The sequence below is a fragment of the Hipposideros armiger genome, unplaced genomic scaffold (assembly GCF_001890085.2).
Source record: "Hipposideros armiger isolate ML-2016 unplaced genomic scaffold, ASM189008v1 scaffold_37, whole genome shotgun sequence".
Taxonomy (NCBI): domain Eukaryota; kingdom Metazoa; phylum Chordata; class Mammalia; order Chiroptera; family Hipposideridae; genus Hipposideros; species Hipposideros armiger.
This window is the reverse complement of record NW_017731387.1, coordinates 5034043-5061005: the sequence shown is the minus strand read 5'-3', so window position 1 is coordinate 5061005 and position 26963 is coordinate 5034043. Positions and strand designations below refer to the sequence as shown.

At 59.6% G+C, this 26963-nt stretch overlaps 2 protein-coding genes across 5 annotated transcripts in view; one reads left to right on the top strand and one right to left on the bottom strand.

Annotated features, from left to right (window-relative positions):
- The first annotated feature begins 822 nt into the window (after positions 1–822).
- UBE2T (ubiquitin conjugating enzyme E2 T) lies at positions 823–5687 on the top strand. Of its 4 annotated transcripts, XM_019638026.1 has the most exons (8): positions 826–929; positions 2393–2582; positions 3066–3236; positions 3751–3820; positions 4144–4249; positions 4340–4438; positions 4581–4658; positions 5336–5687. In XM_019638026.1, exons 3-8 carry the CDS (start codon positions 3128–3130, stop codon positions 5492–5494), a joined length of 621 nt encoding a protein of 206 aa, XP_019493571.1. In that variant the 5' UTR covers positions 826–929; positions 2393–2582; positions 3066–3127; the 3' UTR covers positions 5495–5687. The 4 variants fall into 4 exon arrangements, with proteins under 4 accessions (XP_019493573.1, XP_019493571.1, XP_019493574.1 ...); XM_019638028.1 differs by lacking the exon at positions 2393–2582 and having other exon boundaries at positions 823–929; XM_019638029.1 differs by lacking the exons at positions 826–929; positions 2393–2582 and adding an exon at positions 958–1076.
- Positions 5688–8689: 3002 nt separating this feature from the next.
- Positions 8690–26963, bottom strand: part of LGR6 (leucine rich repeat containing G protein-coupled receptor 6) — a 76449-nt gene continuing 58175 nt past the window's right edge. The window contains exons 7-18 of the mRNA XM_019637983.1: positions 25135–25203; positions 23439–23510; positions 23219–23290; positions 22137–22205; positions 21099–21170; positions 20067–20132; positions 19095–19166; positions 18627–18698; positions 17065–17190; positions 16115–16275; positions 13265–13345; positions 8690–11412 (exon numbers count right to left, since the gene is read on the bottom strand). Coding sequence (XP_019493528.1) covers positions 10166–11412; positions 13265–13345; positions 16115–16275; positions 17065–17190; positions 18627–18698; positions 19095–19166; positions 20067–20132; positions 21099–21170; positions 22137–22205; positions 23219–23290; positions 23439–23510; positions 25135–25203 — 2179 coding nt within the window. The 3' untranslated portion in view covers positions 8690–10165. The remainder of the gene's footprint in view (positions 11413–13264; positions 13346–16114; positions 16276–17064; positions 17191–18626; positions 18699–19094; positions 19167–20066; positions 20133–21098; positions 21171–22136; positions 22206–23218; positions 23291–23438; positions 23511–25134; positions 25204–26963) is intronic.

Genomic DNA, 26963 nt, shown 5'->3' with positions numbered 1-26963 from the left:
GAGGCTCCCCAGGGCGGCCACTGGACAGAGCCCTAGGGAATGTGTGGGTCTCTCGAGCAGAGACCACAGACCATGCGGTGGTCACGGGGGGTGGGGGGGGGCAAAGTGGACTAAATGCAGAAATCCCCGCAGGGGTCACAATTGGTTGGCAAGTCTGGGGAGACCGACCGTCTCTCCTAAGCGATCACTGCTCCAAAGCCGGCAGTGAGCTGCGAGCGGGGAGATGAGGGTTGGGCGGGGCTGGGGGGGCGTGTTCCCAGAGGCCAGTCGATTCCGGCCAGCCCTCTGGGAGCCATCAGGGGTGAGCCTTCGCAGCGCCGGCTGATGTCCACAGGAACTTCCCCGGTCAGGGCCGGGAGATCCGCCCCGCGCAGGAGCCCTTCGCGGCGAGGGAAGAACCGCCGCTCAAGGGCGCCGGTTCCGCTCTGAGTTCTAAAGGCCCGGACGCCTCGCGGAGCTACCTCCGCACCCCTTCACGTCCCCATCGGCCTTAGACGCGTCCTCGGAAGCACATCCTCCTCCAAGTGGAAATATTTAAAAGACGGGAAGTGCCACGATCCCGGCGCCGTCCGTCAGGTGAGGTGGTTCCCACGCCTCCCCCGCTCCCACCCACAGGGCCGGCCCCGCAACAGCGCCGCCCGCACGCAGCGCTCACCGAGCCGAGCGGCCGGCGTCCGAGCCGAACGCGCCGCGTCGCGCGCTCCCATTTGAAGAGACGCGGCCCCGCGCGCGGGCCAATGGGCGGCTGCGCTCGTCCCCTGCCTCGCTGCGGGCCAATGGCGACGCGCGCGGGCGGAGGCGGGGCGACGCCCACACCGGCTGGCGCCTGCGCGGTGGCACCGGGTCGCTGGGGCCGGCGCAGAGAAGGCGGTCGGGTCCGGGGCGCAGGGCCGGAGCTCAGGTCCCCGCGGAGGCCCCGTGTGTCTGCGGTGAGTCCCCACCGGGTCGGGCGGTGTCCGCGCGTCTCGGGGTCGGGGCGGCCGGCCTGTGGGGAGTCGCACGGGCGGACGGACGCGCTGGCGGCGTCGGCTCGGGGCCCCCGCTCCACGGGGCTGCCCAGCGAGGCACCGCCGATGGGAAGTCACCTAACGCGGCCAGGCTCCCACCCGGCCCCCACCCGGCTACGCGCCTGCGCGCCGCTTCCTTTTGTGTTACCTGCGGGTCCTCCTGTTGAGGCCCTGGAGTCTCGGTGTCTGCTTACTGAGAGGCTCCTGCGCGTCCTGTGTAACAGATTAGCTCGCCTATCGAATTGCTAACTGCATTCATCTTTCGGAACCGGCGCGTTGCCTGGAGATGCGGGAAAGGACACGCACAGGACCACTCGCGTCGCCCCGGCAGCGCGGTCCCTGAGCGAGCCCCGCCCCAACCAGCCTCCGTAGCCTCCGTTACACAGACACCTGTGGGTACGACAGGTGCCCCCTTCCCACCCACCACAGCCTGTGCCCACCGCCGAACCTGACTCGCGTTAGTTTTCCAGACTTGTTTAGGGAGAGCGTGTGTGGAATTAAAGTTCTGGCTGTCGTTTCGCAAATTAAGAAACTGACCTTTTAATTAATGTTTAAGTCTTTCTCAGTGATCTCAGCACGCACTAGCACAGCTAAGCCCCGTGGGATCTCGGGTTACTGCCCAACTGAGTTTTTAGGCTGCAAAACAGAACCAGGCCGAGGCTGCGCCCACGGAAGGCCCAGCCTGAAAAGGGGACCTTTTTCCATAATGTCCCCACTTGATCTCCCACCGTGTATTTGAAATCGTTTATTAAGCTCGACAGTCACCTGAGCAAAACAGAAAGAAAACAGGAAATTTGCCGATTAAGAGCTTTCTGTCTAAGAAAAGGTATTAATTATATATACAGTGTTACGGACCTTTGACATTTACTAGGGCTCTTGAGATAGAGCCCATATCGGAATCCTCAAACACACTGTAGAATTTCCCCTCATAAAATACTGTAAAGTATAACTTGGAAATGTAAGTGACTCAGATCCTTACTGATGCTATAAATGCAAGATTTGAAGCCATTGATATAGTTTTTAAATCCGCATCTTGTGTTTTCATTCTTTAGCTGACGGGCATTTGGGTTTCTGTTTTTTGGCTCTTGTGAATAATGCTGCTGTGAACATTCGGGTACAGATTTTTGCGTGGATGTGTTTTCAGTTCTCTGGAGTATAAACTCAGGACTAGAACTGCAGGGTCACAAGGTAGCCTGTGCTAAAGAAGCACTGAGGAGCTGGCAGGCTGTTTCCCAACGCGGCTGCATCAGTGTGCGTTCCCCGACAACGTGCGAGAGTTCCAGCTTCTCCCCATCCTCCCAACGCTTAGGTGTTATCCTTCTGATCATAGTTATCCTCGCCGTGGGGAGTTGTCTCACTGTGGTTTTGACTTGCGTTTCCCCTAGTGACGAACGATGGCGGCACCTTCTCGTGTGCCACAGCTCTTTCACTCCGCGTTGCACGGGAAGTTCCAGCCAGAATAGGAGGCAGGAGGAGGACTGGAAGGGGAGCCTAAGTGACGACTTGTGGATCCACGCTGTAGCGTTACCGACCCAGCCTCACCACCCACGTAGACCCATCATTTGCATTATTAAGGTTTTGGTTAAAACTCGGTTATATTTACATATACCTCAGACACTTAAACATTAGCTTATAAATATCTCAGAGTCATGACTCTGTCCTTGTCACTGTCCTCGCGCTCCTCACCAAACACGTGTAGGTTTTCTCCATAGCTGACAGTCATCCGTCCCTTCCTGTCCGGCCATGTTGACGATGCTGTGTGAGCAGAACTAGGCGCAGGTTCTGCCTCAGGAGTTTGTAGTCTACCAGTGGAAACAGACCGATCTAAAATATCTAGTCTTTTTGTTGTTTGTAGAACTTTTTGCATATTTTATACTTTATTTTTAAAATTTGTTTGCTTGAATAGATAACCAGAAGGAATGGAAAAAACTCAAGACTCCCTTCTCAGAACAGGGGTTGATATGAGGAAACTCTTTGTCCTTCAGTTAATTGAAGCCATGTGCTAAAAACCCCAGTCACCGTTGCTGTCTATTTCACGGTTGTCCCTTTTCTCCCTAGAGTCGCGGCCAGCTTTTAGCGTGGCCTGGTGAACTGTGTGGGGTATCCATTACTTGGGGATCATGCAGAGAGCGTCACGTCTGAAGAGAGAGCTGGACCAGTTAGCCACGGAGCCACCGCCAGGCATCACGTGCTGGCAAGACAGCGACCAGATGGGCGATCTGCGGGCGCGTAAGTATCAGCACGCCGGCGGTGGGTCGTGGCCCTAGTGACGGGCAGTATTCTTGTGCAGTGGGGAACAGTTGTGAGGGCAGAGTGCCCACACTTCAGCTTCCCACCCGAATTGATTTGCATTTCTAAAAGGTTGGCGTGGCGTTTCTTCTTTGGCCTTACGTTATGCCTTCTGCTGATCTGTAGCCAAGATTTGGGCTTCAGCTCTGAAGCAGCGTTTATCTCATATCCGTGAGGCTGGACAGGAAACGAAGTGCTTAGAATCCGCAGTCCAGACAAAGCAGATGTGCAGGCTGTGTGCGATCCGGGGCCTGCATGTCCCAACTTCCGTTTTGATCTCCTGTGTGTCCTTGGCTTGACACCCTCCACTTTTGGGGCGCATTGTATGAGGACTGGTTAAAGCCCTGAGCGAGAATTACTGCCCTAGACCCAGCGTCTCTGGAAGATTGGGTCCATGTGGTGTAATTCAGATAATCCAATCACCTCTTAACTTTTTCTTTCTTTTCCTTTTAAGAAATATTAGGTGGGGCCAACACACCTTATGAAAAAGGTGTGTTCAAGCTGGAGGTTATCGTTCCTGAGAGGTAAGTGTGAATCGGTTCTAAACGTACAGGGTAAAACGCAGTTATTGGAAGAGTGTTAAATGTAGCAGTTGAGGATCCTGGATTTTCATGCTAAACCTGTCATGATTTAATACTTAGAGAGTGAACTGGCTTGATCACATTATACAGGCATATGAGTGTGTTTACTGCTGTCATTTCAACTTTTCGATTGTTTGTAAGTTTCCATGATAAATTTTGGGGCAGAAAAGGTTTGTGACTCAAGGGCTGTCTTCCAAGAAGCTGTTTATAATGTATTAAGAAGCAGTATTTTAATAAAGCTTCCCTATTGCCCTGTGCTTTCAAAGGTACCCATTTGAACCTCCTCAGATCCGATTTCTGACTCCTATCTATCATCCAAACATCGACTCTGCTGGAAGGATTTGTCTGGATATTCTCAAATTGCCACCAAAAGTGAGTCGTGGGTAAAGGGCTGGATACAGCACTCAGTGGTCCTCACTTTCTCAGTCCTGGACAAGCAGCTGCCTGTCCGTCTGTGTGTAGGGTGCCTGGAGACCATCCCTCAACATTGCAACTGTCCTGACCTCCATTCAGCTGCTCATGTCAGAGCCCAACCCTGATGACCCGCTCATGGCTGACATAGTAGGTGTCCTCGTAACTCCTGTCGGGCCCCTGCCTGCTTCCTCGATGCCTCTGCTCTCTGTTTGGGAGGACGCGGGGAAGCCGGCACTTTGCACTGCAGTTCCCTTTTCTCTTGGCTGACTCTTTTTTTATTTTGTCTCAGTCCTCAGAATTTAAATATAATAAGCCAGTCTTCCTCAGGAATGCCAGGCAGTGGACAGAGAAGCACGCGAGACAGAAGGTATGATGTTTGTACAGCTCTGATCTTGCCGCTGCTGTTAGCCCATGAAAGGGGTCTGTATCTAGATGTGTATTAGTGTTTAGTAGATTTGCCAAACGTGTACTTACTCTAGGATGGCTAGTTGATCTTTTTCTCCTGTTGGAATCTTCTAAATGATTATTCAGCAAAATAGCCTCGTAGCTCAACCAACGGATTTTCCCAACAGTTGTCACCTGTAGGCAACACTAGAGGGCAGGCGGCAGCCGGCTCATTTTTTCTATGCTTGGGGTGGCATGGATAGATGCGAGGTGGTGCAGATCCTTTTTCTGATTTCTTGTTAACACTGAGAAGGGGCGATATTTGCAGGAGTTGGGCAGGGGCGAGGGGTACAGGAGGGAGGGGAGGTTGGCTTTTCTTACGGGACCATTGTGGGGGACGGAGGAGGAAAAACTTCCCCAGTGTAAGTTCGCAGTTTCCTCATTTAACAAAATACGAACGGCGGGGACTCGGAGGTGAGCACACCCTGGTTCTTGCTGCATGAGAACATCCTTCAGGCTAAGTTAGTGTCACTGTGCAAAGCAGTGCAAAATGAAAACATGCGGAAGGCTGGGGAGCAGCTGCCGGAGGGAACAGCGGGTACAGGAAGCGGCACAGAAGGACCTCTGCCCTGGCATCGCTGTGCCATGTTTACCCCTCAGGATAACGAGCGGGAGATGCCTGGGGACCTGCCAGAGGCCGGTGACTCAGAAGTGCACAGTGTGACCCAGAAAAGGAAGGCCGGGCAGCCGGGAGGCACTGAGAAGAGACGCCGTCCTGATGCTCAGGGGCTTGTGGTGCCGGCCGGGCGTCTCAGCTGATGCGCTGTTTGCCAAGATGGGCTCGTCGGCCTGCCTTTCTCGAGCGACGACGCTATCACTGTTGTTCCCTATAAAACAGACCTTGTATATTTTTATACATTCTGCTCTCCATTGATTCTGAAACGTAGTTTGTTTTATTTAGCTTGACATACGTATTTTGAAACCTGAAAAATAAATAATCACTTAATGTTGAGTATGTGTTTATCCTGCATGTGTGTCTGGGAGCACACGGGCCAGAGAGCTACACAATGAGAATGGGAAACAGTTGGAATTGTTGTCCATTATTTTGCCAACTTACCGACATCCCCAGGGACTCTGAGTGTTTGACACAGACGTGCAAGAGCTGTTAGGAACGATTCAGTTAGTCTTCCTAGGCCTTCCTAGGTTTCAGCAGTCGTACGCAGCGTGGGCGTAAGGGACATATCCTTTGGTCAGCTGTTTTGCAGCTTCCACTTTTTGAGTTACACAGCTTGTCAGGATTACTGTGGTATAACTTTCTTTTGTTCAACAAATATTTACTGAGCACCTACTATGTACCAAGCATTGTGCTAGGGTTTCAGAACACAGTGGGGAGAAAAATCAGACATGGGATTAACCCACAATTGTACAAAGGTAAGGAGCGATTTTTACATCCCCTTTCTGTCTCCAACTTCATTTCATGGCAAGTCCCACTCTGAACAACTAGGTGCCAAACTTGAATCCTGTCCTCGCGATTTTATCGGACACTTGGACTTGCCTTTAGGACCCTATTAGGTGACAGGAACCAGTTGAAGTGGAAAGAGGGTGGCGTGCTGAGCGAGACTTGCAGGCAGGCAGGCGTGAGGACCGAAGTCCTGCAGTGTCGCAGTGCTGTGACCCCTTGGGCAGGGGGCACCGTGCACGGAGCACACGTCTGACAGGCAGTCCACTTGTCCACATGGGAGTCCCCTTGGCCCTCAGCAGCCACAGAACGTGTGTCAGGCTCAGGCCCAGGAGACAAGAACGTGAATTCGTACAGCCCATTAGTGACATGGTGGCAGACACTCCCATCTTCTACAGCATTCCTGAGCCCAGTTCTCAAGCCAGTCACTGGTCTCTTTAAAGCCCGTCTTGTCCCCTATGCCCACGCACAGTGAAGCCCAATTGGGGGTTCCCAGACCCCATTAGTGGCCAGCTAGGGCGCTAAGTTGTGAACGACTCCCAAGTCAGAAGGGGATGATCGCAAGGGCAGGGCGAGCATCTGCGCTGGTGGCTGCAGACTCCGCCGTCCAGAGTGACACCTTTCGCCTCGGCTGCCCGCCCCAACCCTTGTCCCCCTCCCGCAGTGAGCAGCAGCACCAGCCAGCTAGGTGCCTCCTGACTCCCTCCAGGGGGCCTTGAACAAAGTCCTTGTGACTGGACCACCCTGAACCCAGCTGCTGGCCACGAAATGCCATGTGCTGCCTGCAGTGAAGCCCAAATGTGAAGGGAGACAGGCTCGGGGACAGTGGGATGAATGCAGCGCCTCCTGCAGGACAAAACCCTGCACAACCGGTCCATCCCCAGTCCGGCCCAGGGGCCCCACCTCCACCTCTAACACTAGTTCCAGTCGCCATCATCTGTCACTTGCACTAGTCACAGCCATTACCTTGTCTCCTTGCCCCCAGCCTTGACCCTCCACCGTCCACACTTCTCACAGCAGCAAGAATCATCTTTTCATGATGTAAAAGCCAGATTTGACTTTGCTCCTTAAAATCCTCCAAGCAGCTTCCTTTTACAATTAGAAAAACAAGTCCGGTCTCCTGCCCTGGCCCTCGGGACTTGGCCCAGCCACTGCCTGCTTATCTGTCCCACTCCTGCTCCGCCACCCAACACCATGCGGCAGACACACAGGCGGACTCGGGCTGCGGACCGCACGCAGCTGTGGCTGCCTCAGCACTTGCACGTATGCCGTCCCCCTGCCTCCTACACTGACCGACAGTCTCAGCCCACATGCAGCCACCCCGGAGGGTCCTGTCCCTTCCAAGGGAGAGCGGCGTCGCGGGCACCCTGGCCCACAGCCCACTGCCAGGACCGATGTCACTCAGCACGGCGCCCATCTGAAAACGCGCCCGTGGGTGCACTGTCTGACTGCAGGTCCCGGGGGCAGTGGCTGCAGGGGCTTCTCTAAGTGCAAGTCACTCGAAGCCATCCGTCCACCTCTGACTCAACAAGTATGAGGACTTGGGCTAGAGAACACGAGTGGAAAAAAAAAAAAAGAAGAGCCCAGTCCCCAGCCCCGGCCTGAGGAATGGTGGGCGGGGCTTAAAGCAGGACTCAGGGTCACCGACTGTGCCCCGGTGTGCCATGCCACCCTTCCACACTCCAAGATTCTCCTGTAAAACGCGGGAATGACAGACCTAACTGCCGGGGCTGTGTGAGCACGGCGTGAGATGACGCACGTGAAACCTGGCACAGTGCTGCCAGCGCTGGTGTCACTGAGTGGTAGCAGGGGACGGGTGGAGCCTGCCCTGCCCTGTGCCTGCTCACCACTGGGCTCTGCTCCAGGACAGGCCAGCTGAGCCCTGCCTCAGCTCCAAACCCCTAATTAGAGAGAGATGACATCCGTGACTGGTCACAGAAACTCTGCAGATTCCAAGCTCCCCTCCCCAGCGCTCCCCCAAAGCGATCTAAATCAGAACAGATTTTGCCACCCACCTCGTGGGCAGTCTCGGAGCTAGGCTGGCCCAGCTATTTATCCCTCGGCTGCTGTGGGAATTCAACACATACAAATAAAGCTCCTTTTCCAGCCAAGTGTGTATTTTTCCATCAGCGTGCGGCCCCCTTCCCAGGTTGTCTTGTTTAGGTTGGGGCGGCCTGAGGGACGCAAGCGCTGGGAGCGGGGTGGGGCTGTGGTTTCAGAACCTGTCCCCCAGGCTGGTGCCGGCAGGGCCACTTGGAGTCCTGCACAGGGCTGCCGGTGAGGCCGGGGCAGGCTGGAGACAGGCTGGGGGAACGGGCACAGACGCAGTCTGCCCAGAAACAACCCAGCCCAGTTCTCCATGCTCCTTGGCACGTGGCCCCCGGCTCCTGCCGTAGGCCCCTGAGGGCGCCCATCCCTTCTCCATCTCAGTTTCTGTTGGGTGACAGGTGACCCACCCTGCTAGACTGTGGCCCCTCCCTTCCATGGCCTCGTCCTTCAACCAGGAAATGCAAGTCGGTGGCCTGAGGAGGCCTTTCCCCAACCCTCCCAGCAGAGGTGGCTTCCTCTGGTTCTGTCCAGACAGTCTGGACAGCTTCAGGTTGGGCAGCGGTCCCTTCTGGGGAACGTCCTTTCCCCCACTGACCTCAGAAGGGGACCAGGGAGGCTCCTCCCTCACGGCCCGCGGTCCCTTCATAGCATCAGCGGTGTCCCCATGAACACAGCCTTGCCGCCAGGCACCCCGCCGGGCGCCCGCCTTCCTCTCAGGAGCAGCCCCCAGGACCCTCCGTTCCCTCCTCAAGCTGAGGTGGCCCCAGACGGCCGCACGCGTGGAGCTAGGTAAGTGATAACAAGAGCGGCTAACGTTTCCCACGTGCTCACGTGCCAGGCACCAAGCTAGGCTCTTTACATGACAACTCTCTTCCAGGGGTTTCCGGAGCCTGCAGGGTCTAGGCCCTGCCATCACCCCGCTGTGTGATGATGAAGCTACGTCAAGCCCACGGACGAGCCGCTCTTAGTGGCAGTCTGGCCCCAAACTGGACCTGTCTGACTCCAGCATCCCACCTAACGACAGCACCACATTCAGGCTCCGGCGAGACGCAGCATGTGATGGGGAAACAGGGAAGCCAGACAACCACAGGCTCGCCTGTGCACACCTGCCCGGGGCCGGGAGCCCCCCTCTTACCGAGGGCAGAAGTGTCTGGCGGCTGAGGCTGGTCCCACCACGACAGGCTCGTCCCCTCCTTCCTGGGGAAGGACAGCAGGAGTGGACAGCAGCGTGTAGTCCCTTCTGGTAGATGACTCACCCACTTTGCCCAGGTCGAGCTGGGATCAGGGCCTTCGGGGACTGGTGTGATCCCGCGGGGGTCACTGGGCAGTGCCAGGTGGGACGGAGATGAGGCCGGTGGGGGACAGCAGGGAACTCTGTGACACGTTCTCAGATACTCCACGAAAACCAAACAGGCAAACAAAACCTGCCGTTAAATAATTTGGGGAACTGGGTTTAAAACAGGCCAACAATTTTACTGCTGCAGGAACGCTCAGAGCCTTCCCTGCACGACAATGCACTGGGCCCTGTAAGAAGGGACGTGGTGTGTCATATCTTCCCAAGCTCGTAATACACAGTCTTTTGGCATGGCACATCTCAGGACGAATGGGACACCAGCACGTTTTGTGCCACCCAGGAGTTGCGGGCAGATGCCCACAGGCCTGTGGCGGTCCCCTTGTAGGTGCCTCCTGCCGTCATTCCCTGATCCCGCACGAGCCTGGCACTGTGTTGGGTTTCCCTCTCTTCCCTTAAGCAGGCAGGTTTCCAGATCTCTGGTCCACAGCTTCAGACGTGACTGGGAAGAGGCCTGGAGGGAACCAGGCCGGAAGCACCCTGGCGACAGCTGCCAAGTGCAGAGACCCGTGTAGACCGGGCCTGGGACATCCTGCTACGGCCACGCTGCTGAATTGGGGTCAAATCTGTTTGACAAGCAGCCATCATTCATGGAGGGAAGGAGAGGGAAGCGAAGAAATGGGAGGGACGTTTATAAGCGTGAGGCGAGGGCTGAGCCCCGGGGCTGGACGCCCCTACTGGTCGACAGGCCCCCACCGGCCGTCATGGCTGCCTCCGCCCTCGGCAGCAGTTCTCCATCCATGGAGGGTTGTGGGTTCCCAAAGAGGGTTCCCTCTGGCTCTACAGAGTGGCCGCCCTCCAGCCTGGGGGCCCCTGGCTGCTGGCAGATGAGGGTCACTGAGGGGAAGCTATAGGTGTCCAGCCCAGGGAGCCGCCCAGCTTCGGAAGTTTCCAGAATGAGATCCACATCGGAGAAGGCCACCAGGGCCTGCGTGGAGTCGCAGGAGCTCTTCTCCAGCTCGCGGGCAGCTGCGTGGGCCAGGGGCCCCGGGGTCCCCGTGCACAGCCGCCGCAGGTCCTCCCGGGAGTGCGGGCTGAAGATCAGGTACAGCAGGGGGTTGAGGCAGGCCGGCAGGGGCAGTACCACCAGCAGCACGGACTTGACGGCCTCGGGGGTGACTGGGAAGAGGCCGAGCACGGACGCGAAGCTGAGGAAGGCCACGGGGCAGTAGAGGAGCCCGTCCGTGAGGACGAGCCCGGCCACGTGCCTCGCCATGGCACGGTCCCACCCGGCCCCCAGCTCGCCCCGCGGCAGGCCGCAGAACAGCCTGATGTAGGCGCCGGCCACGACCAGGAAGCAGGACGAGTTCATCATCACCAGAGCCACTGCAAAGCCCAGGGCTGCCGGCTGGCCTTCGGGCGGGGTGTAGGGCAGGCAGAGTGGGGAGGCCCCGTATTCCCCCACCGAGGCCAGGGGCAGGGCTGCGGCCAGCCCGGCCAGCGCCAGGCAGCCCAGGGCCCCGGCTCGCACGCTGCCCAGGGACGGGGCTTTCCCATAGGCCTGGACGCAGGACACCGAGATGCTGCACTGCACAGCAGCCAGAGCCAGCAGCAGCACCGAGGCCTCGGACCCCAGCACGGCCAGGAAGCCCGTGGCCCGGCAGCCCAGCCCTGTCTCCCAGCGGGCCCCGTACTCAGCGAACTGGCCGAAGGTCAAGGCATCGACAGATGCCAGGAGGCCACAGGAGATGCCGGTCAAGGTGTTCGCTCCTGCGATGGCGCCCACCACAAACTTGACCGGGGGCAGGGGGCCGGGCCCGGCGGCAAACACGCTGAGCAGCACCAGCCCGTTACACAGCACGGACAGCAGCACTATGGCCCACACGGCCAGGCGGACGGCCCAGCTCTCGAAGAGGTGCTGGCAGGGCTTGAAGGGACCTGGGGGAGAGAGGACAGACGTCATCCCTGACACGGCCCCGGGGACAAGGCCAGGGAGGCTGACACAGCCTGTGCCCTCAGAGATGGCCGTCTGAGGGAGGCTGACCCGTTGCGGTCAGGGGGAGGACCACGGAGCCGCCCGTGGAGGCAATGCTGATCCGACACCCTTAGAAAATAGAAACACACTGCACCCACCACGTTCAGGCCCGCACAATGCCAGCCAAGCAGCGAGGAAACGTTAGGCAGAGCAGCCTTTGCAAAGGGGCAGCATTTGGGAGGGAGGAGAAACAGGCAGGCACCAAGGTGTGGCTGGATTTGACACACCGAGGTGGAGGGGCCGCCGGGGCCCACTGAGGCCCTCGCAATGGGTGATGGGCCCTGACCAGGTATATCGGACAGGCTGGCTCTCTGGCTCTGTGACAGTGACACAGGCCACGTTTACTGTTCACAGTGACAGTCAGTATCTGGGAGGCAGATCACAGTAAAGAAACCCGATGACTTCTGGGGCTGCCCAGTCTGGCCTTGCACGGGATGCTGAGAGCCTGGGGTTTCCATCTGTCCCCCAGGTTCTGTCCTCAAACCACCCTGTAACTTCAGACAGTATTTCTTTCTTTTAGCGCTGGACCCTGGTTCTGCACTGCATTGCAGGTAGCGTGGGGATTTGAGAGGCTTTCCTGGGTAGCTACACTTTAAACATATATTTTTTTCTGAGTACCAAGTAATAGGTGGTAACCACAGAAAACTTTGGAAAATATAACATGGAACAATTAAAACTACTTATGATCCCACTTTTCAGGCAGAATTCATCATTTTGGTATGTTTCCTTCCATTAAAAAGATACATACATATATAGATAGATTTTTAAACTAAACTGGGGTTTTACTTGTCCTCCTCTTTTAAAGTTAAAATGTTGTCACGCACTCTTTCCCAAATCCTTATATTCTTCCAATTCCTGTTTCCAGTGGCTGTTTGCAAACACTCCGCCATGTGCAGGTACCATAATTTGGCCATTTGTGGGGCCATTTTAAAAGCAAGTTCAAGTTGGACTTTGCGTTTTTGAACGCCCTCCTCATTTACCTCGTTGAGGCTGATTATTGGTTTTCGGAGCTGAAATTTCTGCGCGCCTCCTGCGTTGGCGCGCCTGCCCCGGGCGGCCGCTAGAGGGCGCGCTGCAGCCGCCCAGCGCGGAGGCGGGTGTGGGCTGCGAAATGCAGGCTCCATGTACCCCTTAGAGGGGGGACAAGGGGTGAAGGCCGAGGGCCCGAGCCAAAGAGAGCCGGGAAAGTGCAAAACGGAGGCCCCACAGAGAAGCCCACTGTGCACTGCTCCTGGCTCCTTCTCCTAGCGCGGCGCCTCTCCTGGCCTCGTGGTCCTTTGCACCCGAGAGAAGCGAGTTCTTCTCTCACTTGGATGGCACCAGAGAAGGCAGGCTTGCTTTCTTTCCTGTGGCCCCAAGGAGTTCCTTGGCGGTATGTTAGTGCCTAAGGAGTTACCCAGCGACACAGGGGTTTCCCGCGCTCTGAGTTTCTGAAAAAGACCCTGCAGTCTTCCTGGGTGGAAGGGAGAGGTGGGAAGGGGCCTTTCAGAGCCTCACCGCCCGGGATTCGCCGGGTCTCAGAAGCCGCCCTGCACGCCAGCTCTCGTCTGTCTTCCCTCTTCTCTCTCCAGAGAGTTCGTTCCTCCTGGATGTATCACCTCTAACTGGCTGACTCGTGAAGGTCGCTTTGACAGCCCCTCCCCTGAGCAGCCAGCGTGGGAGAGGACTCCAGCTCCTCCCCCGGGGACCATGAGAAGAGGCCTCTACCCGGAGGTGGGTCCCACCCCCGCCCCCACTGCCGAGATGCCTCCTCACCTGGAGCAGGGCTACACTGGACAGTGGGGTGTGGCTTTGCACCCTCCATCTCCAGCTGGAGCTCATCCAGGTCCAGGTCATCTGGGAGGGGACAGCAGAAAGTGGTTCAGGGCCCCGGGCCTGGTGTCAGTCAAGCCCCACTTTCTCTAAGGTCACTCTGAGTCACTGTGCTCAGCACAGGTCCCCGCAGTGGCCATGCGCATGGTTTCTGCCCTTGGTGTGAATCCTAGGTCACTGCCTGTGACCCACGAGTGGGTTATCTTCACTGCTGGCTCTTCACAGCAACGTGTTACCCGAGACTTGTTCTTACTGTAACCTGGCTATACCCTCTCCAGGCAGCCTGGGTCCACGAGTGCTGCCTAGAGTCAGGGCGGAGGCCGCCTTGATGACAGGAGCTGATAAGCACGGGCCAGTCCCCCACTGTTACTCCCTGTCCAGGTGGGGACACTGTGCATTAAGAAGGACATCGTCTGAAGACAGAGCAGTGAGCTGAAGTGCGTTCAGAGGAGGTGACCCAGGGACAGTGAGTGAGTGAGACAGTCCAGCAGCTGTAGGGTGTTTAGTCGGGGAGCTGAGAGTGAATGGGGGCACACTGGCTGTCCCAAAAACACTGAGGGACTGTTGGGCACACTCCCACGTGCTGTGTTGTCCGAGAGGCTGGAGCCAGGAAAAGCGATGGGTCGTGGAAGGAGGCAAATTGCATCCACAGGGAGAAGTTCCAGTTCTTACTGGCACAAAGGAGTCCCACAAGTACAGTTGTCCAACCAAGACGTGGGACCCAATGTCTGCCATGTACCGGGCGCTGGGCGAGTGCCTAGTCAGGGGTGCACACAACAGCCCTGAGCTAAGGAGCTTGTGGGCCCACACGAGGATCGTCTGTCACCACACAGTGAGGGCTCCGGAACCTTCACAGCATGACACCGCTGGGCAGATGAGGAAGCGAGGCTCATGGACAGGAAGCTGCTCGCCCAGGTCCCACGGCCAGTGAGCGAGGGGCAGAGTGCACACCCAGCTTCGTCTGCCCATCGGCCCGATGTTTAACCACAATGCTTTCCCAGGGGAGCATGGATTTTGGGGGGTGGGGCGATGATGGGGAGCTTTACAGATGCATGAGGCAGGCATGAGTTGTCACTGGAGACGGTCCCTAATGTGACAAAGGGCACGTCTGCACTGCGTTCGAGATAGTCTCTAACCATCCTTCGGATTCCAAAGTCTGGCTCTGTGATTCTGTCCATCAGAGAAAATAGGATTAGAAAGGTAAATACATTGTTCAAGAAATTCTGCCACATGTGTGAGACAAATGGCATGGTTTCTTAGTAGCTTTTACGATGTTTCTTAAACAGGCCTGCGAACTCTGGCAGGGCCGGCAATCGAACATCTCTGGGCCCACAAATTCTGTAAGAATTTTGAAATGATAATCTCAACATTTTATAACTTCTAAAGATGAGACTCCTGCACAAGAGCAGGTGTCACAGCCAGCGCCTTGCCCGTCCTCTAGTTCATGCCTAGGTGACTGTCGCACTTTGTGTGTGTTTGGCTCACGAGCTTTGTTTCTTGCGCAGACTCTCCGTCCCCACTTAAAGGGTGGATGCCTCAGCTGGAGTGTTCCCTGGAGGCAGGATGGCCATGGAGCTGCCCCTGGCCCTGACTGTCGACTGTCGGGTGGTTGGAGTCTGTGAGCCCTGGCATTTCCTCCCTTCTCTCCTTTCCCTTCCCGCCGCTGGTGCTCCCCAGGATGGAGCTCAGCCATACTGTGAAACCAAAATGCGTGAATGAAATACAGAGCTGAAACCCGGGGCTCCGTTTGAGGCTGGGGAGTCGCAGCCAAGGTGTGCACACTCTTCACACGGGAGGAGGACGGACCTGGCGGCCGCAGTGCAGCTCCTGGCTCTCCTCTTCCGGGCTCATTAGCTCCCACAGGAAATGGGGGCCCTGCCCTCGCTCCTGTTCGGGCGGCAGGCAGCCCACGCTTGGCCCAGACCTAGCTTGGTGGAAAGCTTCACCTTGAGGAAGCAGAGTTTCCATTCCTGCTTCCAGCCCCTGAGGGAGTGTGTGGCAGACATCCGGACGTCCCGGGGACAGCCGTGTGCGGCCCAGAACCAGGCTGGCTGCGGGGCTCGTCCTGGGGCTGCCCAGCACTGGCCTCCACACGCTGTGCCCTGGCCGTCACCCCGTTCCCCAGAGGCCCCCGCGCTCAGGACAGTCGGTCTTCAAGCCTCCCGGCAGACAGGGAACATCACGCTCACGTCACAGATAAGGAAACTGAGGCTCGGGACGGTCCTTCAGGACCCCAGCTGCCTTTGTGCCTTTACCTCAACTCTTCCAGAAACAGAACAGTCTGGCCTAAGGGCCTGTGCTGTGACAGCCCCCTCAGAGAGGCCCTCTCACCCTGTGGCCTCTGAAGCATCACTTCGAGACTGGCAGACAGTGACACTCCCTGAGCTGCTGTCCCTCGGCTCTAGGACACAGCGGGGACTTTGTCTTTGGAAGCGGGTTGGACTCAGTTGAGTCTGTTCGATCCTACTCAGCTTGACTAGAGAATGGATGAAGCTGAAGACCATGTGGGAGACGTGGGAGGGCCCAGGGAGCCCAGGGCAGGCAGGGTCTTGTGAGAGGTGTCCGTACGACAGCCTTGTGAGCTGCCAAGGGCTCAGCGAATACGGAGACATTATTCTGCCATTGTCACCCTCTTTACTCTCTCCCAAGCACCTTGGGGACGGCCTTGGAGAGATGAGGTACACGGGCCGTGCCCTCCAGGTCACCAGTGGCCCTCCCTGGGATCCCCAGGCCTCCTCTCTAACTTGCTCCCCCAGCCCCCCGCCTGCCCTGCCCAGGGACCCCGTCACTCACAGTGGTTCTCAGCTCTTCCGGCCAGAAGGCCCAAGGGCCTCTTCGGGGCCTCCTCGTCCTCAAGGTGAAAGCCCTCCGCCTGCCACTGCCCAGAGGCCTTGAAGAAGCTGGCGCAGACGCCGTAGGCACAGCACTGATAGGCGTAGGGCACCTCCAGGATCCTGGGGACGGCGGGGGAGGGGGCTGAGACGGCCGCCTCAGGGACATTTAGGGTGTCAACCCAGGCACCCCATGCCTGCCCTGCAAGCCCAAAGCGCCCCACTCTGTGCAGGTGGCCTCCTGGCGCTGTGCACGGGTCTGCACCTGGCTCCTGGCTCTCAAGGGCTCTAAGCAGAGTCCAGTTTCCTCAATCGTCCTGAGAACTGAGCCGGGAGATAAAGTTTCTGCCCTCAGCAGGCTCAGGGTGGGGGGCTGCTCACAGGTGCTCGGGCCCCTCCCAGCCAGCACCTCGTCCTCTCTGTTTAAGGGATTCTCCTGGCGACCTTTACCTTTGCCATCTGACCCCCAGCCCGGGGCACATCAGAGCTGGGTTCACTGCCCTCTGAAGCGGGGGACAGATGCCTCCGGGGACGTCATTAGTTTGCAGGCTGAGACGGGCCACCCAGGAGGCCTAGATGTCATTAGCACCAGGGACTGGCCGCGCAGCCGGTCTGCCACTCGTCAGCGCCCTGGGCTCTGCCCTGATTCCAGGGGCCCAGATGCTACCCAAGTGAGGACGGGCCACGTGGGCGCAGAACGGGGTGAGGTGGGGGAGGTCCAGGGCTCTCCCACTTCCTACTTCTGCCCTCGCAGGTCTCAGTGTCCCCTGGGGCTGGTACTTGGGACGGAGGAAAGGGGACACACGAGCCTTTTTCCCACTCAGTCTTAGCCAAACCCAGCGCTGCTGGCCGCCAGGATTTTCCTGTCCCACCACAGCCTCTCAGCTGCCCTGGGGGAAAGCCAGGCCTCACCTCAGTTTGGGGAAACTGTCCTTGGAGAAGGCCTGAGACAGAGCCGGGTTCCCTCTCAGCTTGAGGTGCATCAGGCCCCCGAGCCCGGCCAGGGGCAGTGTGGTCAGCTGGTTGTCTGTCAGGTCCCTAGGACAGCAGACGGTCAGGGTTACTGGCAGTCAGGGATTGCTGGGGAACAGGACTGGTGGAGGGTGCGGCCAGTGAGCCTGGGACGGAGCCGGTCGGCAGGAGTGAAGGGCAGGAGATCACGCAGCGAGAAATGGGTGCCGGGGAGGCAGCGGGTCCTAGAGGCAGCACCCGTGACTCACTCGTTCAGCAAACAGCGGGTGCCAACCATCCACCAGGGGCCGTTCTCAGGCGGTGCCACACCACCCGCTCCGGGTGAGCCCCTCAGCCACAGCTCCTGTGCCAGGTTCGAGCCCCACCCCGGAGGCCCTGTCTGCCCACTCGGGCACCTGCCTGTCGTCACCCCTAGCCCCTGCCTTTCTGACGATATGGGAGCCCAGAGCTGGGGTTGGACAGAGCCGGCCTGCTGGCCGCACGCAGGGACTCGGTCATCCACCGTTTCCCAGCCAGACGTGAGGCCACGTGCGGTCTTCCCCCCGGAGACCCAGAGGAGGCCAGGGCTGCAAACCAGACACCGTGACCACAGCCTGTGCCATGGGGGCAGCCTGGAAGACAGGGCAGCTGGCACCGTCACCACTGCCTGTGTCATCACGGGGTCACAGATCTGCCTGACTTTGTGTCCTCATCTTTCAAAGGGATAAAAATATCCACTCTCCCCATCTGGCAGGAGCAGAGCAAACAGAAGAGGGAGACGGAGGGGGGCCCAGAGCCGGGGGGAGCCCCGGGGGGAGGCCCAGAGTCCGGAGAGCAGCAGGCGAGAGGGCTGAGGGCCCCCGGCAGGAGCTTCATGAAGTGAGGGGTGGCACTGGGGGCTCTCGGAGACCAGGCTGGGGCTAGCCCATGGGGTCTCGTGTTCATCAGAAAAGGGCCCCATTTGGGGGACACGCCTTTAGGACATGCAGGCAAGCAGGCAGGCAGCTCCCCCTTGGGCAGTGATTAGCCTGGGCCACAGTGTGGCCGCCGTCAGGGGCCCCTTACAGCGCTGACATCACGGCCATGCAGCCAGCGCGAGCTGCTCCCTGCTTATGTCCTGTGTAATCGAGGGGGCCTGTGGTCCCTGCTGCCCACAGAATGGCAGCCCTCTGGAGTAGTGCTCGGCGGGGACCTTGGCTCTCACCTCTGCCAGCGCCCTCCTGTGCATCTGCCCACCGGGGGACCCTGGCCCCCACCTCTGCCAGTGGTACAAGAAAGGCACCACCGCAGAACATCAGCAGATGATGTCCCTGAGCTTGTGGGAGGCCAGCTCTGTGTTTATCAGGCCTCATGGTCTGTCAAACGGACTGTCACGATGATTGATGAGGCTGGAGCCGTGTCCCTGGATGTGTGGTCAGATATCTCTGCAGGTCCCCACTCCAGGGTGGGCTCTCCTGCCCCCCGGCCAGCCCACAGCCCCGACTGGTCTGCAGCATCCAACACGGGGTGCAGCGGGCACTTACAGCTTGATCAGGGAGCGCAGGGTCGCGAAGGCCTCGGGGTGGATGGACCGGATGGCGTTGCAGCTCAGGTCCCTACAGGCGGAGAGGGTGTGACAGGAGGGGACAGTGACACGTGGAGGACTCGCTGCTCCCATCTGGTTCTCCTTCTCTGACCCCGTCTGAGCTGGCCCCAGTAGCAGTGCTTTCTGCCCTCTGGGGAGGGTGCCTGCTGCCTGGCTCCCGACCTGGTTGTGGCCCCAGAGGAAGGGCTAGGGCAGCCTGGCTTCAGAGCCTCCCGGCCCCCTGGGCACCCACTGGGGATGTGGCTTGAGAAACCCTCTGGATGGCGAGGCAGGCGCTCCTGTGTGTGTGCGCTGGGGATGGGGGTGTGGAGCAGGAGGCTGTGTGCACGGCAGGGATGCAAGTGTAGGGGTCTGAGCCCCCCAGAGGGCTCGCCCGCCCCCCCGCCCCCCGGGCTGTGGTACTCACAGCGTCCGCAGGGAGCTCAGCTGGCTGAAGGTGTCACCTCCCACTTCCCAGATGCGGTTGTGCTGGAGGCCACTAGGGCAAGAGAGGTGGATGACCAACGGGCCCTGTCTCCACTCCATGCCCCCCCCACACTGGGCAGAAGAAAGGCGGGCCCCCCCCTTCTCCCAGCCCGTGGAAGTCATCAGAACTGAAGGGAGCGCAGGGGACCCGGTTGCCTCGGGTAAGTGGGTCAGGAGACAAAGCCACAAAACCGTCCCTGTGGTCCAGAAGGGGGTGTTTCCAGGGTTCCCACTAGGTCTGGCTCCCTGCCCAGCCGATCTTGCCCCGTGGGTCCTCCAGACCCGGGTCCAGCGGCAGAGACCACCCGGCCCTTGGACGGCCGTGGCTGGCCCCAGCGGGCAGCAGAGCTCAGTGGACTGGTTGTCTGAATGTGATGGACCCGGGGCCTCCGCGTGTTGAAGACCCTCCTCCCTTGGGCACCTAGACAAACGTGACAGACCCTGACACTCCCCATGCCCTGGCCCCAAAAGGCATCACCCTGCCGAGAAGCAGGGGACAGACACAGCGGGCTCAGGAGGCCCTGCCAGCCGGCGAAAGCAGGGCTGGGGGAGGACAGCGGGAGGACGATGTGGGAGACCCTTTCCTTGTCAGACTTGAATCCCAGGCCTCTTGTGTGTAAGTGCTGGTGGGCTGTGCAAAAGGAGAGCGTGAGCTCTGAAACGCAGGCACGTCCAGTCCTGACGCTTCCCTTGGGGTCCAGGCCCACCATGGCCTGCCCCTCGGCCGGCCCTCACCACCATCGCATTTCTGTTGCCACCCTGAGACCTGTTTTGGGCACCGGCTCCAGGCCCATATCTGCTCAAGCTCTCGAGCCCTCCGGCCCCCAGGGAATGGAGGTCAGCACGGAGCCCCTCCCCTCAGGCCTGCCCAAGGCCGGCCGCATGCCTCCGCCTCTCCCGGCCCCAGACTCACATCTCCTCCAGCTTCTGACACCGGTGCAGGCTGGGCAGCTCCTCGATGTGGTTATGGGACAGTTCCCTGGGGACACAGGCCAAGGCCAGGGTGAGGCGGGGCCAGGGGAGCAGCTCTGACCAGGGCTGTGCTTCCCTCGGGACATGGCTGCGGACACCTCACACGGGTCCACCTTCTCGGTCAGACTGGGCTGCAGCCCCTGCTGAAGCCACGCCGCCCACAGGCCTGGGTGGGGCTGACTGCCTGTGGGGCTGCCTCAGCCATGAGAAGGCCTGAGGGACCCCAAGGGTCCTGGGGGGAGGGGAACGGGAAGCGAGAGGCAGAAGGCGGTGCAGGGGACACGCAGGTCACTGAGCAAGCTGGTCACACCAGCCCCAGTGACCAGCACCTAGCGTCACCATGTGTGGAGTTGATAGGAAGGAGGTCAGTGCTGGCGCCTTACGGACCATCAGACCCAACCCCTTCACCTGACAGAGGAGGAAACTGAGGCACAGGGAGGGACAGGACCTGCCCAAGGACACACTGCCAGTCAGTGCAGGGAGGGCTGGGGCTGGAGCCCACGTCTTGGACACCCAGACTGGCTCTTCCACGAGCGGGCACTAGGCCCCCATCCTTCTGGGGGGAAAAGGGGAGACTGCATCCTGGGGGAGGCTGGAGTCAGGAGGGGACATTTAAAAACCTCCACGACTCCAGAGGGGTTAATTTTCTAGCGTAAACCAGAGTAATCACACCCCTTATTAAGCACCTACCATGAGCTAGGTGCTTTGCTTGTATTTTTCAGCCCTCACAAATTTACCCCCAGTTTGCAGTCAGAGCTCTGAGGTGTTCAAGAGTGAGTCCAAGTTCACACAGCTGGTGAGCGGCGAACCCACGCCTGGCTCCCAAGGCCACTGTCCTTTCATTCTGAACAGGAGAGGACAGCCCAGCCCCTCCCAGGCAGGCTCTCAGCAGCAGCCCAAGCGGTCCACTCCAGGGAGAGCGGTGACCGAGTGGGACAGAAGTGGGACTGGACAGGGCACGTGAGCCACTCACAGGACTCGGAGCCGGGGCAGCTGCTGGCACATCCCTGGCGGCAGCGTCCGGATGCCGGCGCGCGTCAGGGTCCTGCAGGGGAGCACAGAGCTGACACGGACGGGCCCAGCCCCCCCAGCCCCCCGACTCCAGCTCTGGCTCAACACAGACATGGGAGCAGAGCTGACAAGGGAGGCCGTGGGAGGCACAGGGCGGGGGTGGGGAGCAGACAGGGAGGCACCACTGTGTGCCAGTCCCACTCACTGCTCCCCACTGTGTCCCCACCCAGTGTCGCATAATGGAGGCCAGCAGCAATGGGTCTACAGCAGCGTCTAGAACCTTCCCTGCTCTCCTTAGACAGGACAGGCGGCCACGGGCAGGGAGTAGCTGGAGAAGCGTGTGGTGGAGTGGGAACCGAGCACAGAGGGGGCTCCCTGGGGGTGGGGGGGTGGGGAGGACGGGGCAGGCTGGGGAGTGGGCTGGCTCAGGGACAGGGTGTCCCAGGAAAGACCCAAGGCCATCCTTGGGGAACTGGTCCTGCCCTCACAGAAAACTTTCCAGGTGCCAGCGAACCTAGGGGACACCACAGAGGCACATGGTCCATAAATGAGCTGTGTGCCGTGGGCGGGACAGGGGGCTGCTCGCTTGTTCCGTTCATTCTCTGAAACTGTCTCGGGCCTCCTGAGCTCTGACAGCCCTGCACCTGCTCCACAGGGTGTAAGGACAGCAGACAGGAGGAAGTCTGTGTTGGAATCAAGCTTCAGAAAAGCAGAGGGGACCGGTTTCCACAGCCCCTCCCCCAGCACGGGACCTTGGCGCCCGCTCTTGGGGTTGGGAACTCCGAAGTCACCCCTAAAAAACCCAAGCACAGTGAAAACGGAAGGCCCGCCTCCTCACCCCCAAACCACCGGTGGCAGTGCCACACCTGGCAGTGGCCATGGCCCCTGGGGCCGAGCCAGGTGACCTCTGGGCCAGATAAGGGGCAAGCAAAGTGTCAGGAAGCCTTGGGGAGGCAGACAGAAGCGCCCCGGTGAGAAGTGGGGGGACAGAACCACTCACAGCGTCTCCAGGCTGGTGGTACCCTTGAGGTCTGGGAACTCCTGGATGTCTGCGGCTCCATTCAGGGACCTGGAAACACAGCCGACAGCTCGGGGTCAGAGCACGTCCACATGCAGCGCCCGGCCGTCTGGGGAAGTGTCTCCCTGCCCCACGCTCCCTCAGGCAGCCCGGCTCCCAGGCCTGGTGCAGGCTGGCTCTGCTGAGCAGGGTCCAAGCGGCCACCAGCTCAGACGGACCGGCAGCCTCAGCATTCAGGCCCCAGCAAGCAAAAAGCACAGGCAAGGAACTGGGGGCAGGGGGTTGCCTGTGTCAGGGGTTACAGCTCAGGTGCCTCTGAGAAGACCCTGGGCTGCTGGGTTTGCTATCAGAGCCCAGGGTGGGTCTCCCCTAAATTGTCATCTGCTGGGCCTTCACCAGAACCTCTGTACTGATTCTTTCTTGGCTGCTTCAGGCTGGTGGTTCCCGTCCCTACCACCCCATCCTGTGAGGACATGGACCATGTGGACCTGCCCACATCAGGAGCACAGAGAAATGTGCTGTCGGACCCCAAGCAGGCAGCGTGGGGCCTGGCGTCCAGGCTCCGGGGCACATGTCCGAGCAGGACCCGGGGGGCTTAGGAGGCATCTAACAAATGTACAGACAGCCTGCTTGCAGTGTCCGGGGGAGGAGGGGATGTGACAGCGAACACAGAGGTAAAGCGTGAGCTTCGAAGATGCTGGTGACGTCACGGTGACGCCATGTGCCGAGGGCAGCATGGAAGCTTTTGGGAAGAAGTGGGACTTGGGCCAGGAATTAAACGAATGGGAGGCAGGAAACAAAGCAGTAAGCGTGGGGCAGCAGAGGGGGGGGGGGGGGCGGCGAGCCATGTGCCCAGGTCACCAGAGAACCGGAACGCTCGCCCGGTCCAGTTTCCCGCAGGTGTCCGTGGATCAGGACTGGGGAGGACACGCCAAGCCCTGGGCGGTGGACCAGGGCCCTCAGCACTCATCTGGTGTCCAGGAAGAAGCCACGGGGTGCGGGGGGCTTAAGGCCACCAGGTCTGGCACGTGCGTTCGGGGCAGAGTCTGCTGGTGCCAACTCACAGTGTGTGAAGCTTGGGCAGGGACTGGAACGCCGACCTTCCCACCGACTGGATGGGGTTATCATAAAAGTACCTGGAAGAGAGACCCACGCTGAGGTCGGCGATGCAACCCTTCCTGCAAGGCCACAGCGGGCCCGTCTCTGCTTCTCCCCAGGGAGACCCAAAGGCGCCCCCGCCACTGCCTCTCCCCCCTCAACATGGCCCAGAGGAGCAGGACTCACACTGTCTGCAGCAGAGGGTTCCCCGTGAAGGCCTTTTCTGGGATGGCCTTGATGTTGTTGTTATGGAAACCCCTGCAACACAAGTCAGGGGTCAGTGAGGACAGGGCAGAGGCGTGCAGAGGGGACAGGGGGCGGATGGGGCTGTCTAACGCTGACTGGGAGGACATGAGACCAGGGGCACCGCCCGCAGACTCCAGCTTCAGCCCTGCCTCAGGCTTTTCCTGTCCAACAAAACACCCGCCAGTCCCTGGCCCACGTGACAGGCTGGGGGTGGGGCGCTTCAGGAAGCCCCGAGGGGCGTCCTCAGTCACTCGGGGCGGGAGGGCGGGAGCCCTGGAGGGTCCCCGAGGAGGGAGCTGAGGGGGTGTGGGGGGAGGAGGATGTGGGAAAGGCAGAGCTCCCAGGGGCCCCTAAAACTAAGGGACAGAGAAGCGAGGTGGCAGCAGGACAAGCCACAGAGCAGGATGTTGCCTGACTGGTAGCCCTGGTGGCCCTGGGGGAATGAGGAGTGTGGCGCCCGGCCGGTGTCTGCGGCTCTGGAGGCGTAAGCCTTGGTTAGCCGGGGAGGACCCGTCGCGGGCCGTGCTAGGCTGAGAAGCACGTGCGCGACCCGGCCCGGGAGCGGTCCCCATCCCGGGGCCCACAGGGCTGCTGGCTCTCTGGGTCTCCCCGGCCCCCTCCCCTCGCCTCTCCCGTCTCCTCACACTCTCCTCTCACCCGCGCTCACCTCCACACCTCCAGCCCGGGCCCCACCCAGGCCACTGCTCACGCAGCCACGCCTTCGCCAATTTGCTCTCTCGTGTTTCTGAACACAGCCTCTGGGACTACGCTGAGTGACACTGCAGATTTAGGCCCTGTCCCCAAGCAGCTTTCTCTCCATAGATGTGGAGACAGAGACAGACAGACACACACGCCTCAAGCCCTTCCCTCAGCGGGTCCTTATCTGCTCTGTCCATCCGGCCTTCACACCTCCCAACTGAAGGTGAGTGAAGCCACTGAGAGCCCAGGGCTCCCTTCATCTGGCCCCACTCCCCTCCAGCGGGGCCACCTCCCTCCTGCCCCCCGTGGCCATCCGTCTGCCTGTCTGGTCTTCACCGGCACTGTTCTTCTGTCTGACATGCCTTCCCTCTCCCATCACTGCCACCAAATCCTGGCGTCCTAAATGCCCGTGTCAGCACACAGCAGTCCACAGCCTTCTCGCTCTGCTGCTCCGCGTCATGATTGTTTTAGCCATTACCGTACAATTTAGGGCCAGAGTTACACACCGACCCTAAGGGCTTGGTCTTGGCCCCTGCTTCACTGTGTTAGTCTGTGTCCTGGACGGGCCTGGAGGACCCTTGGGCAGCCCGTGTCTGTCTTATTCCCGTGTGTGCTCACCACAGCGGCGGCTCTGAATACTGGAGGCAGCTTCTCGGCAGGACCAGTGCTGGAGGTGACCCCGTAGGCCAGCCCCCAGTCCCTCATGTGCCCCAACCGAGGCAGGGGTGGTGCCAGTCCTGGCCTAACAGGATGGCTTATGCCATGTGTCTCCCAGGCCGGAAGGGCCCACGGCTGTTTCTGCTGCTGACACCCTCAGAAAAGCTCGAAGCCAAGCTAGCAGGACTGACCACTTGGACCTGCCCGGGCTCGGAGGGTGTGGGCTACAGCTTCCCCAGGATGTTGGGAGGCACGGGGCAAGGGCAGCAGACACACTTACAGCTCCTGCAGCCTGCCCAGCGTCCGGATGGCGACTGGGAACTCCCGTAGCTGGTTGTGGTTCAGGTCTCTGGAAGACAAGCAGACAGGTGATCACAGGCGGCCCGCAGGCAGGTCAGGGCCTGAGGAACGCGAGCTGGGCCTGGACACTGGCAGACAGGTGGCTTTCCAACGTCGGACCCAGCTGCTAACGCCAGGACGTGCGATCCGGGCGTGTTGATAGATATTCCCAGTCCACAAATCCCCAGCCATCCTGACAAGCGGAGCTGTTCTGAGCGGACACTTCGGGGATGTGGACACGGGAACCGGCCGCCTCAGAATAGCCCCACTGGCTGAGGAAATATCTTAAGCCTCTGGAGACATCAGAGACTGGGGAGGGGCCGAGGGGAGAAGGTGTTTAACACCTTGTCACCAGCTGCCAGGATTCTGCAAGGTTCCTCAGGTGACGACCTCGGCTATCTGCGGCCTCTGCTGTCCTCGTCTATGAAAACGACAGTGCCTCTTACCTTGGGTGATGGCGTGACAGCTCACCTTTATTCTCTCTTAGCCTTTTCAGCATTTCTCAGTTATTCTTTTTACGATGCACATACATCACGTTCAAAATCAGAAACCGTGGAGGTAATTTTACAAGTGGTAGCAACACAGGTGGGCCGGGATGACGGAGGCAGCACTCTCCCAGGCGGCGGGAGGGAATTCGTCTGCACAGCCATTCAGACGAGACTTGTCACTATCTTTTCTAATTGACTCATCCCCAGTTGCCCAACTCCAGGAATTTGTCCTACAGGAAAGTCTGCCCCCGGGCGGGAAGCATCTGTGCAAGGACGCCCGTCCGTCCCAACTGCAGCTTCGGTCCCTGCGGTTCCCTCCTCAAGGGGTCTCCTTCACACCCTCTGTGGTGACCACAGAAGAGGAGGAGGGGACACGGAAGAGACCAGGAGCAAACGTGATTTTCATTAGAACCGCTTGTGACAGAACAGTGCCGGGGTCGGGGGTGATAGGAGGTGCCCAGAAACAGGCTGGGGGAGCAGGGTGAGTGCAAGGACAGCCCCTGGTCCCAGGTCACACGGAGGGCTCACCCTCTGCTCTCAGGGGCCCAGGTCGTGTCCCCTTTGAACTTGGCTCAGCCCATCTGGGGCTTCTCTCCTGCGGCCCACGCAGAGCTGGGTTTCCCAAAAGGAACCACGAGTGTCTTCGCCCGAACGTCTCACGACCACATGATTAGGAGACTTGCCGGGTCTGGCCTCAGCTGCTCACCCCGCTGCCCACTGGAACGCTGCCGGCCACTTCCACGGCTCCCCCGTCACTGCGCTCAGGTCCCTGCCCAGATAACACCTCGTCTGCAGGCCTGTCATTCTGTCCCCAACCCTGTGTAACACACGCTCACCGTACACCTTCGTCTTACACAAATGCCAATCGTGTGTCTAAAGCTGGGGGAGGGACCCGCGGGTCCTTCGCAGCTTCTCCTGTCATGAAATGGCCTCTACCTCCCCACTTCCGAGACTGGGCTGGCCTTGTGCCTGGCACCGACCCCCAGGATGCGGCGGAAGTGACACGGGTTTCCTGGTCCTAAGTCGCACGTGGCCCTGCAGCCCCTGCCTCCTGGTGGGGCTGCTCCCAGCACCACGGCGGGAAGCCCGGCCTCGCCTCCTGACAATGGCAGCCGTGTAGAGAGAAACACCAGCTCAAGGCCCAGACACGTGGCTGAGGCCCTCCAGGACCCTGCAGCCCCAGCGGGTCCCCAGCCCACTACAGCCTCTCGAGTGGCCTGGGGACGTGCAGGTGAGCCCAGCCGATGCACAGGTGTCTGAGGAACCATAAACGGTCATTTTC

Excerpts from the sequence above, each read along its gene's own strand:
- UBE2T (XM_019638028.1), top strand. The coding sequence starts at position 3,128 with ATGCAGAGAGCGTCACGTCTGAAGAGAGAGCTGGACCAGTTAGCCACG. Across the intron at positions 3,237-3,750 it reads GATGGGCGATCTGCGGGCGC|AAATATTAGGTGGGGCCAAC; the intron begins GTAAGTATCAGC and ends TTTCCTTTTAAG. Across the intron at positions 3,821-4,143 it reads GAGGTTATCGTTCCTGAGAG|GTACCCATTTGAACCTCCTC; the intron begins GTAAGTGTGAAT and ends GTGCTTTCAAAG.